Below are 13,853 nucleotides of genomic sequence, written 5' to 3' on the forward strand. Positions count from 1 at the left end.
TGCTTTACAATTATTATGTATTATATATTATCATTACAATTATTAAGCTAAATACATTACAATTATTATCTCGTTTGATCCTCACAACAACCTTGGGAAATAAGTTCTATTATCATCCCCATTTTATATTAACATTTATATAGTACCTACTATGTGCAAAGCACTGTACTAAGTGCTTTACAATTATTATCTCATTTAAGTGTGAACCTTGGAGGTAGATGCTATATTATCCCCATTTTACAGATAGAAAAGTAAGGCAAAAAAGAGTAAGTGATCTCGATAGGGTGACATGACTACTAAATGTGTGCAGCCAGATTTGATTCCAGGTACAAGAGTTCTATCCACTATCCTACCTAGGTATTATCATTAATAGCTAGCTAGTTGTTATCATTAGTAATTTTTAGTGATAAATCAAAAATCAAGAATTATTTATGCAGAAATTACAGCTGTTTTTGATGAAAACATAGAAAGGGAATAGGCAGGCTTTTGCAGACAGTTTTTCTTTTTTGCTGCAGATCACATGATTATGGTCTCACAGCTAACTAACATGTACAGAGAATATCAGATCCCTCTGTGGTTATTATTTATTGATTTTCAGAAAGCATTTGGCTGAGTACAGAAAAATGCAGCCTTGAAGTCGTCTCTCCTCAGGCAAGGTGTCAAAAATTATCCATGATGCTGTGGCAGAAGTAACTACCAGAATAACTCTGCGTGAAGCAACGCCAGAAGGTGTGAAACAGAAAGCTTTGTGTTTATTGCAGGTTCTCACCAGCATCGTGGAAGATATCCTGGACTAAGCCCAAACAAAAGAAAATGGTCCTGAGTGATCTGCAGGTTCTCTGCTGACAGAAGCTAGTGCCCTAAGTTCATGGAACCCTGGGAAACAGAGGAAGCCTCCACAGGGAAATTCACAGCACTGTAAAAGAGACCGATTTAACTATCCATTCGAAGAAAACAAAGTGGATGAGAACTGTACATAGGTTGTGCCATACGGCAGAAGGAGAAGATATCGTCCCTATTTCATGTCATGTAATAGTCATTTGAAGGAGTTGGGAATATTTAGCCTGGAGAGCGGAAGACCTGGGATGGGTGGGCGTGGTAGATGTAACTTCAAGTTTTTAAAGGGGAGGCTAAGACTTTTTCTGCTTGGACACCCAGGGCTGAACTAGGAGCAACAGGTGAATGTTTTGGAAGATCAGAGCAAATTTCTTTTCAGTTTATTAAAAATTACTACTATCCAAAATGGACTGAGCTGCCTCCAGACATAGTGAACTATTAATTCCTCATCAAAGCCATCTTTGGTCCCTAGCTCCTCATTTTATAATCCTCCCAGTTCTTCTCACCAGATGAGGATGAAGAGGTTACACAGTGTATCTGTGTGAGTAGTGCTGACTGGTCTCTTGGGTTCTGTCCGGTTTTGACAATTAGAATGTGTGTGTGAGTGTGAGTGTGTGTGTGTGTGTGTGTGTGTGTGTGTGTGTGTGTGTGTGTATGTTGGGGACCAAAGAGCACAGCCAGATTTGGCCACAAGCCTGACTCCCACCCAGAAGCCTTCACTTCAATGTACATCTACCCTGAAGACCACGAAGGAGGACTCAGATCCAGAGTCCTGAGAAAGCCGACGGAGAGGGAAGGGCTGAAAGTGCAGGCCGAGGGCCACTGACCTTACCTGGCTTGTGACGTCCCGGCCAGATCGAGGACGACCATCCGTGGGGCTTCTGCTGAGGTGTCCTCGGATGGACTGGCCGGCTCCAGCTTGGTGGGATCTTTGGTAAATTTGCTTCCTGGTAACAGGGTGAGGGGAGAGAAAATGAGACGTGAACTCACAGCTCTAGTTCTGCTCCGCGACTCTTTCTCAGTCCTTGCCTCTGGCCCTCTGGGTCAAGGCCCAAGGGATGAGGTGAGCAAGGAGGTGAAAGCCTCCTTCAAGGGCAGTCAGAGGGAAACCCTTGTGTCTTAAACCATCAGCTCCTGGATACCCCCTACCCCTTATATAAAATACTCAACCTGCTGTAGTGTTGGGTGTATATGGTGGGAGAAAGAAGGATTTTTGTTATTTTTATTTTTAAATTTTTTTATTTAAAAAATTTTTAAAAATTAGTTTTCAATATTTTCCTCTACAATGTTTTTATTTCCATTTTTTTCTCCCACTCTCTGCCCTCCCAAGAGGAGGGTTTTTGAGCCGGAAACAAATGCCCACAAAACCTTGCTCCTTTGTCACACTTTTTGCTGACTCCCAGGATGGGAGTGTGAGGGGGAGCGCTACCAGGGCTGGTCCCCTGGAAGACTTCCTTCCTTCCTTCCTTCCTTCCTTCCTTCCTTCCTTCCTTCCTTCCATTAGAGATCCCCTGAGGGTGGCAGGGGAACCCAGGCCTTGCATGGAAGGAGATGGAGGTCTGCAGCATACAAACAATGAATATTCCGATTGCAGATTTGTGTTTGTCCATCTTTCCTTCTCCACCAACTGTAAGCTCTTTGAGGGGAGGAACCAAGCACATAGTAGGTGCTCAATGCTCACTGCACCAAACTTCTCTTACAAGGAGCCCAGTCTCATTCTGCACTTTTCAGGGACTTCTTTACCACAAGGAAAGAGGGAATCATAATGGTAATGATAATGCTAGGAAATAGACTTTTGATTTCATGAGTATCAGGAACTCACTGGATAAGGATATACTCCCTCGAAATGCAAATAATCTCTTGGGAGAATTAGCCAGAGCACTTAGAGCTCCACTGACTTGACCAGAGTCACACAGCTAATGAAGAACTTTCGGATTTTGACCACAGATCTCTAACCGTTGTACTACACAGTCTCTTGTATTTAATTTCAGAGCAATTTTTAGAAATTTAATTGGCTAGTTCTCAGTTTGGTTATTGGCCGTTCCTTTATCCTCTGGGAACCTTCTGACTTCCTTTACCTCCTGTATCTGTACTTTTTATTAGGTTAAATTATCCTAAAACTAAATATGAGAAGTTGTACAGTATAATGGTTAGAGAAACTAAAGCAGTGACTTCCTGGAAGAGGAAATTATCTGTACCAAGGCAGGCCGCCATCTTCTCTGCTCTTAGATTAGATTCAGTGAAATTCAACAAGCACCTACTATGCGCCAAGGTTGTACTACCGGCCAGGGGTTAGAAAACAAAAGGAAAATTAGCACCTGCCTTCAAAGAGCTTATGCTGAGATCTTCTATATCGTCCCTTACCCAGTGCTCCATCTCTGGCTCTGTGGTGCCCTGAATAATGTGGGAACTTGGGACCACAGAGCCAAGAGGAGCATCCCCCACATCCCACTCAGGGAGAAGGTACTTTCCCCACCAGCCACGCACTTTAGAGACCGCCCCCCACCGAGACCCAGGAGCCAAGGGGAGTCCCGGCCACTGCAAAGGCTCAGCTGCAGAACACAAGGTGACGACACCTACCTGTAAAGATTCTCTCGTCGAACATCCTGGGGAGAAAGGAAAGAAAGAAGGTGACTCTTGGGGAGCGCGTCTGGGAACACTGGGGGATTCTGTCTGTTTGTCCCTCTGTCTCTTTGTTCATCCATCTCTCTGTCTCTTTGATTGCCTTTCTGTCCGTTTGTCTGTCTCTTTGTCGATCTGTCTGCCTCTCTGTCCTTCTGTCTCTTTGTCTATCTCTTTTTCTACTTCTTTGTCCATGTCTGTCTGTCTCTTTGTCTGTCTGCCTTTCTGTCCGTCTGTCTCTTTGTCCATCTATCTCCATCTCTCTATTTCGATGTATTTGTCTCTTTGTCCATCTTATCTGCCTCTTTGACTCTCTGTTTCTCTAATTGTCTCTTTGTCCATCTGTCTGTCTGTCTGTGTCTCTTTCTCTCTCTCTATTTGTCTGTTTCTCTGTCTCTTTGTCCATCTGTCTGCCTCTTTGACTCTCTGTTTCTCTATTTGTCGGTGTATTTGTCTCTTTGTCCATCTGTCTGTCTGCCGCTCTATCTGTCTGTCTCTTTGTCCATCTATCTCTGTCTCTCTATTTGTCAGTGTATTTGTCTCTTTGTCCATCTGTCTGCCGCTCTATCCGTCTGTCTCTTTGTCTGTCTCTTTGTCCATCTATCTCTGTCTCTCTATTTGTCAGTGTATTTGTCTCTTTATCCATCTGTCTGCCTCTTTGACTCTCTGACTCTCTGTCCATCTGTCCGTCTGTCTCCGTCTCTCTCTCACCCCGCCCCACGGTTTCCTTTAAGCGTCTGCTTGTTTCAGAGTTTCTCTCTTTAATGCACACTTGGTCACAAAGGGCAAAGCTGACAGGTTCCTCCAGCATCCCCTTCTCTCCGAGAACAGAGGCCAAGAGATCCCTTGCGCTGCTCGGACAAACGGGCGACCCTGAGTAAATGAGTTTCAGTTTGGTAACGCACTCGGAAATTCGGTTGGAGAAACGCGTGTTACTGGCATTTGGGGGGGATTCATAAATTCATAATATTTTATAATTGTAAAAACCAACAAAGACCTATCCCTCGAAACCATGGTTGAAAAAGAAGGAAAAAAGGACGACTAATAATCCCTGTTTATATACTGCTTATTGTCCTTTGCAGCAAGTTTGTTGAGGAGACAATTTAAGATTAACTGGGAAAGACAAGGGACTTGCCAAGGTCACCTGGTGCACCTTTCGGTTGGTTCCAACCCTCTGTGACCACATTTCAGGGTTTCTAGGCTGGACTGTTTGCCATTTCTTTCTCCAGATCATTTCACAAATGAGGAAACCAAGGCAGGGATAAATGAGCGGCCCAGCATCGCTCAGATACTAAAAGTAGCTGATGTCAGATTTGTACTATGGATGAGAGTCTTCCTGACCCCAGGCCGGGCACTCTATCCACTGTGGCGCCCCCTGGCTGCCCCACCCTCGGTCCTTCTATGGCAGCCTTAAACCTCCAGAGCAGGGCTGGGTGGGGGGTGTCCCTTTCAGGAGTAGCTGTTGCTAAGTAGGGCTGAAGTTCTGTCACCCTGGGAAGGAGCAGGCTAAGACTGGACCCTGGGCCTGCCGTTCCAAGCTCGACACCCTCCCCACCGGGCCACCGCACTCCGATACTGCACAGACGAGGCGGCCAGGAGGACGTGGGAATTCCATCTCTTTGCATGGTGTCCCGGCATACATAAAGGGCTTAATAAATGCTTGCTGACTCACCGTCTAGCCCTGGACCGGGCACACGGCAGGACTCACCGTTAAGCCTTGTTGACTGTAACCAAAATAACCCGAGTGTGACTGACATGGGAGACGGGAGACAGGGGGAAGGAAAGATGCGTCCAGGTCGGGAAAGGCCTGAATGGAGCTGGAGAGGATCCTGGGGAGGGGTCCCCCAGGGCTGGACCCTCTCAAGGAGGACTGCGGAGGGGGAGGGGTAACTCCCCATCATCCGAGAGCCACCTATAAAGTTCTTTAAGCTTTACCAAACACTTGGCATCTATTACCTAACACTGAGGCCCAAGAGGGCTGGCACAGGAGCTGGATTCAAATCCAGCTCATTACGTGTGACCCCGGGCCAGTCAATTAATCTGGGTCTCAGTTTCCCCACTTGTAAAACCAAGGATGGGCTGGAAGAAGGGATCTCTTAGATTAAAGTTCTTCATGTTCCCTAATTTACAGATGAGCACAGAGAGAGGCAAAGACGTGGGTTTGTTTCCCCAGCGTCAGAGGAGTAAGCTTTAATTGCAGGAAATTTGGTTGGTTTGTGAGGTCGCTGGGTGGCGCAATAATGCCCAGAGCATCAGCCTGGAGTTAGGAAGACTAACTGTCCCGAGTTCAAATCCAGACTGGGACACTTACTAGCTGGGTGACTCTGGGCAAGTCACTGCCCCCGTCTGCCTCAGTTTCCTCATCTGTTAAATGAGCCAGAGAAGGAAATGGCCACTACGCCAGCATCTTTGCCAAGAAAATTCAAATTGGGTCACAAAGAGTCGGACACGACTGAAAAATGGGGACAATAACGGCGTCTAGTTCCCAGCTGGTAGTGAAGGCCGTGGGTGAGCCTCTCTAGGCCTCGGTCTCCCTCTCCAAGCGCTCGGCTCTCAGGGGGGCTGTGACGCTCCGATGTGGCTCCGTAAGCAGAAGCCTTGGTAAGCTCCCAAGTGCTAACGGCAGCTGCTGCTATGAGCCAAGGGGACGTCTCTACTGCACAGGGGAGGGGCCGGTCGCCCTCTAGGTCTCAGGCCCACGCGGCCTCGGACAGCAGCGCTCAAACACCAGCTCTAGAGGACGAGCAAGAGCAGCCATTTAAGGGAGAGCGGAGGGAGGATGTCGGCCTTTGATCAGGCTGCGAAGGCTCTCCGGACACAGCGGGCCGGCCTCTCCCCCAGGGGCCTCTTTGTTGCCTGACAACGTCCATCTGTGGACCCCCGATTAAAAAGGAGAGCACCGGCCCAGGAAGGCGTTGCCATCGAGGCTGTTTTTCTTCCTGCTTGGCTCCCTCCCAGCCAGAGCCGAGGGCTTCCCAGAACCCGGCGGCCTTTCTATTATTTATGAACTGATTGATTTATCTACATACAGGCCCAGGGGAGGGGGGCTCCCACAATCCCTGTTCCCAGGACCCCCCTTATTCTTGGTCTCAGAGGGAAACGGGATGATGGGGAGGAAACACTGGACCCCAGGAGCTTGGAGCTGCTTTGGACACCCAGATTTGGGGAAAGGCTTTGGCTGCATGGCCGGGCGGATGCCATGGACTCATGGATTTAGTCAGAAGGAAGCTCAGAGCAGAGGCTATTAACTCCAACTCCCCCATTTTACAGATGAGGAAACTGAAGCTCACAGAGGGAAGGGATCTGCCCTGAGTGTTCAAGGAGGAACTTGAATTCTCTCTTTCTGACATCAGGCCCAGATTTTACCCTCACCATGCATGGAGTTCATTCCCCTGCCGCCAAGCAGGATGAGACCTGACCTAAAAGGCAGTGTGGTGCAATGGAGACATGAATATCTAGTCAAAGGAGCTAGATTCAAGTCCTCATCTGGCCACTAACTAGCAGCGTGGTTCAGGATAAATCTGTATCAGTATTTGTGACTGGGACTGGGACTAGGGGTAAATCACACTTCTTCTCAGACTGGTCCCTCCAGACTAGATCTCTGAGCTGATGCTCACAACTTCTATGGGCTTCAGGCCATTGAACTGCAAGAGGGCCTCATAGGATAGAAGACCTAAAAGGGCCCTTGTGGCAGACAGGGAATTCCACCTTTGTTTATCAAGTGGTTCTAAAGGTTCAGGAGTAACCAATCAAAGAATGAATATTTATTGGGATGGATAAAGTGCCTACTGTGTGCCAGATACTGTTAGGTGCTGGGGATACAAAAAGAAAGGACCGGTTTCTGCTCTCTAGGCCAAAGAGTGAATTCTATGGAGGGAAACACCATGTGCATCAGTAAGTATAAATAGAAGAAATTAAAAAATAAAGACAATAAAACCCTTCTGGAGTTTTCTCATCTATTTGTTAAGTCTAATTGAAATCATTCTGGCTACAGAACATTCTGGGGTAATCTTTTCTATTGACCGAGAACTCCAAGAAATCTGAAGGCCCTTCTTGAGAGAACCTGACAAAAACCATAAGAAAAACCCTCAAAATGTGTGGCCATGTTACATACTCTCACCACCCCCTTAATGAAGTCCAATAACCTCCAGCATCAAATAAAAACTACTCTGCTTGGCCTTCAAAGCCCTTTATAATCAGGCTCCCTCCAAGTCTTAGCTCAGAGTCCAGTTTTTGGCAAGAAGGCCTTCCTGGCCCCTTCCCCTGGAGATCACCTCTAATCTGCCTTGTTCATATCTCATTTACGCACAGTTGTCTGCTTGTCTCCTCTGTTATCAAATTGGAAGCTCCCTGAGTCAGAGATTACATTTTGCCTTTTTTATATCAAGAGGTGCTTAATAATAAATGCACAATGATCTAAAAGACTGAAGATCTGGATTCTACTTTTGATCTTCCCATTCACCAACCATGAGACTTTAAGCAAGTCCCTGCCCCATCCCCTTCTTGATTTCCTTTTCTTTAATGATAAAGTAAGTAAAATGAGGCCTTCTTGACTCTACCCCAATTACCTTTTTGTATACATCTTGTATTGACTTAACTGTGTCAGCTTTCCTGCTAGAATGTAAGCTCCCCGAAAGGACTATCTCACTTTTATGTATATATACATATATATTATTATTATATATGTTACATATAATATATACACACACATATAAAACCACATATATATGTATTATATATATATTATATAATGTCCCTGTATATGTATATATGCATATAACATATATACACACATATATATTAAACCACATATATATGTATTATATATATTATATGGCATACATAGGTATTTAATAAATTCTTGTTAGTAAATGGACTGGTTGAAAAGATTAATTTAAATCAGAGGACCTGGACCTTTTTAGTATGATGGAACTCTTTAGCCGTCTGAAGATATCTGTGGACCTCTTCTCAAAATAACATTTTAAAATGCATAAAATAAAATACAGAATGATGAGGGAAACCAATTAATGTTTAAATACTGTTCTGTTTTTAAAAACAGAATCTACTGGTTGAGAACTCCTGGCCTTTATTAATCACTGACATCTATTCACTGAGTTTTCCTCACCTGTTGGGGACAAGGGGAGATTAGGTTTGGGGACCTCTGTCTCTAAGGATCATACAGAGAATCTGAATGAACATTTATATGGCACCTACTATATGCAGTGCTGTGCTAAGCACTCTATGAATATTATTTCATTTTATCAGAGACACCTTCCAAGCAGCCATTTGATAAATCTGCACTGAACTGAACTAGTCAACATTCACATAGCACCTACTATGCGCCAGGCACGGTGCAATTATTATCCCACTTGGTCCTCATAACAGCTCTGGGAGGTAAGGACTATCATTGTCTCCATTTTATAGTTGAGGAAACTGAAGCAAACAGGTTAAGTTTCTTGCCCAGAGTCCTGTGGCCATTAAGTGCCTGAATCCAGGTCTTCCTATTTCAAGTTCCGGGCTCTAACCCTGCTCTTAATGTTGAGTTGTTCCATCACGTGACCCTCCTTAACCCCATTTAGGTGTTTTCTTGGCAAAGATCCTAGAGTAGTGGGCCATTTCCTTCTCCAGCTCATTTTACAGATTGGGGAACTGAGGCACACAGGATTATGTGACTTGCCCAGAGTCACACAGTTAGCCAGTATCTGCTCACAGCCCTTCCTGAGGAGCTGGGCTGGTCCGGGATGACACATATGGGGCCCCTTGCCAGCTCGCTGGAGGAGCCGGGTTAGGCTGTGATCTCATGATCTTAGACAACACGGGCCACTTCATGACATCACAGGGACAGGGAGATCTCCTAGAACACTTTGTCTGACAGCATCACTTTGCAGATGAGAAATCAGAAAACCGCATTCAAAGTCACAGAGGGAGCCAAACCGAGATACTCTGATGTCTTCCCACTGTATCAGGACATTGCCCTCCATGCCATGATGAAGCATTAAAAAAAGGCAAATTCTCTGCCCCATCCAGCCCCAAGGAGTCCCCAGGGGGCTCGGTACCTTTTGATAACAAAATGGATGCTGTGTCTCTCCTCCAGAATCCGCTTCAGCTTAGGGACGCCATAAGTGCAGGGTCGCTTGAAGGGGATTTTGTCTGGGATGCCCACGATCTCCACAGCCTCAGGGTCGCAGGCAATCTTCCTGTAGGGGACTGGCACCATGTGGTCCAAGCCCAGGGCTTCGGCTGGAGGGGGAACAGGAAGCGCCAGTTAAGCATCTGCCAGGTGCATTTAGGGTTAGCTTTGGGAGGTTAGGGTTACAGGACGACAGACAGAGAGATGAAAATTAAACAGGGCCTGCCCTCCAGGAGCTTACATTGTACCAAGGCTCCATGTTTCAGGGGCCAGCAAAGACCCAGACTTGGGTGGGGTCTCAGGTACAGGGGCACTGAGTCACCTTGCTAGGGCCTATTTTCTGATAGAAAAGTCTAAGACGAAAGGCCTGGGTGCCCCCCCAGCAATCACAACACACCCAAACACTCTGACTCTATCCCCGAGACCCAGGCCTGGTTCCTAATTTCCCATCCTGCCACCTGTACTCAAGGCTCAGGAGCATAAATGCACAAATGACTAGCCTAGATGGCAGAGGTATCACTGGGGCCCTAATTCATTAATTCTCTCCTGGTTTCTCTCTGGCAAAGGCTTGAACGAGTGAGCTGTCTGCACGTGTGCCTCCGACCGCCGGCTCAGAATCCTTCCGACAGGATTGAGGACGCGTCCCGGAGGACGGCAGCGGGCCCCGGCTAGATCAAGGGAAGGACGCTTTCCTTCCCCAGCCCAAATGTTCTGGAGGGAAAAAGGGCCACTGGCTGCGCTCCCACTCTGGGGACCCGGAGGGGCCTCATTAGCCACGCACGCTTCCTGCTCCAATTTCCCCTAAGGAGCCTCAGAAGGAATCCAGGACAGGAGAGGGAGGCGCACATTTGCACAGGCTCAGCATCCATTTGCATGCACCCCCACAGACCACAGTCGGGAAGCCATTCTAGGGATACCCTCAGGGTCAGCATCCTCTCCGTCTCTCCCTGTTCATGGGTTCGTGTTCCCAATCAGGGCACCCGGGGCTCCTGAAAAGGGCCAGAAATCCTCAGGGAGACTCGGGGCTGGACCCTTAGGAGCCAAAGTCGCTGCCAGAATGGACCAGCCCTCATGGGGTCTCTCTCCAAAGCCAGCCTCCCCACATGCTTCTGAGACAGAGCCAACTCTCAGTCACCAGCAGGGGCCACGAGCCTTTAAAAATCATTTATAAATCATTATATAAAATGATTTATAAAACATATATAAATAAAATATATATAAAATGATATAAAAATCATTCTAAATCATACATATAAAATATATACAAATTTATACGATATTATTGCTGCTCAGGCATTTTTCCACTGAGTCCTAATCTTCATGACCCCATTTAGGATTTTCTTGGCAGAGATACTGGAGCAGTTGCTATTTCCTTCTCCGGCTCATTTTATGTATGAGGAAATCAAGACAAACAGGGGTAAGCGGCTTGCCCAGGTCACACAGCTAGTAAATGTCAGAGTTAAATGGGTCTTCCTGAGTCCAGGCCCAACCCTTTAAATGCTGTGTCACCCCGCTGCCCCATATGTGGGCATGTGTAGCCGTGTGTATACATGTATGTCTACACATACATGTAAACATACATACACATAGTTATACACATATATAGTACATATATATACATAATGTATGTATACACACAATTCCAACACACGATAGAACTGGTTTCTGTTGTAATCTTCTGCCTTTTAGGCCTTCAAACCACAGGGAGAAGCACCCAGAGTTTTCACCAGACTGGTCAAGGCCGGGAATTCCCCCCAAAAGAAATGAGGACCAGGGGAAAAGGAGGAGAGGATCCCCAACAATGAGATGAACAGCACATAGGAAATCCCCTGCACTCGTCTCTGTGGGGGTTTTGGGAGGGCTATTTTTATGCTGAAGTTTAAAAGCCGGGTCTGGAATCTGTCACTGCAGAGCTGGAGGAGAACGGCAGCGGCTGCCTCTGCAGACCGTTCGAGGTTGGGCCCGGAGGCTGGTCGGTTTTCCCGGCTTCTCTTCTCTGAGCCGGGAATTGTCTCTCTGGTTTGGGCAAAGCATCGGCCTGAGTCCCGTCTCTTGTCTTTCCACTCCTTCTCTCTCTCTGTCCATTCACCAATCCTCATCCTACGGTGCAGCCGGCTCCCTCACCGGGCCAGGCGAAGGGAACTGTGCACGTTGTGTCCTTCTTTGGAGCAAGAACGTCCCGAGGCGGCAATAATGAAGACTAGAGGCTGAGACCTCAGATCAGTGTTTGATTCTTCCCTCTTCCTCCAGTCAGTCACCAATTTTTCACTGAATATCAGGAATGGACCCATTTCTCTGCTAGTGTCACTAGCCTGGGTTCTCAGCACCACAGTTATTCCATTCTAGACCCATTCAACTGGTCACTGACACCGATGCCAGGCCCCACAATTATTGTTGTTTGTCCTTTGCTCTTGAAGAGGGTCATGACATCAGGGAAGTGATGTCACATCCACCTCCAGAGAGAGAACTAGGGAGACTGAATGTAGTTCAAAGTATAGTGTTTTCTTTTTCTTTTTCTTTTTTTTTGGTGGTGGTTGTTTGCTTGTTTTTTTTTTTTTTCCACGTTTTTTTCTTTCACTTTTTGATTTGATTTTTCTTGTGCCGCATGATGAATATGGAAATATGTTTAGAAGAATTGTACATGTTTAACCTACACTGGATGGCTTGCTGTCTATGGGGAGAAGGGAGGGAGAAAAATTTGGAACAGGAAGTTTTGCAAAGGTGAATGTTGAAAACTATCTTCACATGTATTTAGAAAAATAAAAAGTTATTTAAAAGAAAATATTAATATAAAAATAAAAATAAAAAGATGGCTTCATTTCAGGGAGAAGGTTAGGTTTTCTTGGGAGGCAGGGAGAGAAGGGAATAAGGGTTTTGATTCCAGACCCAGCACACTATCCATTGTACCACCTAAATGTCTCAGTGCTTCTTTAAAAGTGATGTACAATTTCTGAAATACAGTCCTGTGCTGTGGGACAGTGAAAAGAGCCAGGGCAAAAGAAAATAAAAATAAAAATAAAATAAGTAAAAGTAAAAAGTAAAGTAAAATAGTAAAAATAAAAATAAAAAAATTTAAAATTAAAAAAATAAAATAAAAAAATTTCAGGGAGAAGTAAGGTTTTCTTGGGAAGCGGGGAGGGAAGGGAATAAGCATTTATTAAATACCTATTATGTGCCAAGCACTCTACTAAGCACTTTACAAATATTATCTCACTTATTCCTTGAAATAAGCCTGGAATATAGGTGCCATCATGATCCCTATTTTATAGTTGAGAAATGGAGGCAAAGGTTAAATGACTTGCCTAGAGTCACACAACTGGTAAATGTCTGAGGCTGGACTTGAACTTGGGTCTTCCTGGACTCCAGATCCAATGCGTTATCCATTGCATCACCTAGATGCTTTGGCATTTCTTTAAAAGTGATGTATGGGGCAGCTAGGTGGTGCAGTGGGTAGAATACCAGCCCCGAAGTCAGGAGGACCTGAGTTCAAATCTGGCCTCAGACACTTAATACTTCCTAGCTGTGTGACCCTGGGCAAGTCACTTAGCCCCAATTGCTTCAAGGGGAAAATAGTGAAATACAATTTCTGAAATACAATCCAGCACTGAGGTCCAGTGAAAAGAGCCAGGGCTCAAGGAATAGAGAACCTGAGTTCAGATCCCAGCTTTGCCACTTATTTGTGTAAACTTGGATAAATTGCTTAAACCCTCTAGATTATCTATGAAACAAAGAAGTTGGATGAGATGGCCTTTGAGGATGAGTTGGATGAAAAGGGGTCTTAGGGTCCCTTCCAGTTCTGTGATCCTGCCATTGGGACCTTGGACAAACCACTCCATGTTTGTGCCTCAGTTTCCCCCTATGAAAAACAAGGGGTTTGGACTGCATGGCCCTTCCAGCTCTAGGCCCTCAAGCCTAGGATTCTCCTTGGCTCAATCTGAGGTCCACCTGATTGTCCCTCTGTAAGGGAGAAAAACTGGACCAGAAATGTGGGTTTCCCACCTCCCAGCACCTCCTAGTCTGTCTCACAGGACTCCCTGTCTAGGTGCTAAACCCTTGTAGGAAACACAGATCTCCTTGGGGAGGTTCTGGGATGGGATCCAACGAGTACGTTCTCTGCACTGGGAACCTCCCCATCGACGGGAGACCCCCCTGCCCCCAGGCTCTGTTCCGGTGCCACGACGGCAGCCTTTGAGAAGTCCCCTGTTTCAGGCTTCATCAGACAGAGTTTAGTAGCTTGCACCTAACTGTCACTTTAAGATTTTGC

The 13,853-nt window shown here is 46.0% G+C and overlaps 1 protein-coding gene across 3 annotated transcripts in view; it reads right to left on the reverse strand.

Annotated features, from left to right (window-relative positions):
* GTF2IRD1 (GTF2I repeat domain containing 1) overlaps nt 1-13,853 on the reverse strand; it is a 134,198-nt gene that overhangs the window by 90,292 nt on the left and 30,053 nt on the right. For all 3 annotated transcript variants that reach the window (XM_031967931.1, XM_031967932.1, XM_031967930.1), the window contains exons 8-10: nt 9,516-9,699; nt 3,418-3,443; nt 1,670-1,784 (exon numbers count right to left, since the gene is read on the reverse strand). In XM_031967931.1, coding sequence (XP_031823791.1) covers nt 1,670-1,784; nt 3,418-3,443; nt 9,516-9,699 — 325 coding nt within the window. The remainder of the gene's footprint in view (nt 1-1,669; nt 1,785-3,417; nt 3,444-9,515; nt 9,700-13,853) is intronic.

This window comes from Sarcophilus harrisii, chromosome 4 (genome assembly GCF_902635505.1).
Source record: "Sarcophilus harrisii chromosome 4, mSarHar1.11, whole genome shotgun sequence".
NCBI classification, from domain to species: Eukaryota; Metazoa; Chordata; class Mammalia; order Dasyuromorphia; family Dasyuridae; genus Sarcophilus; species Sarcophilus harrisii.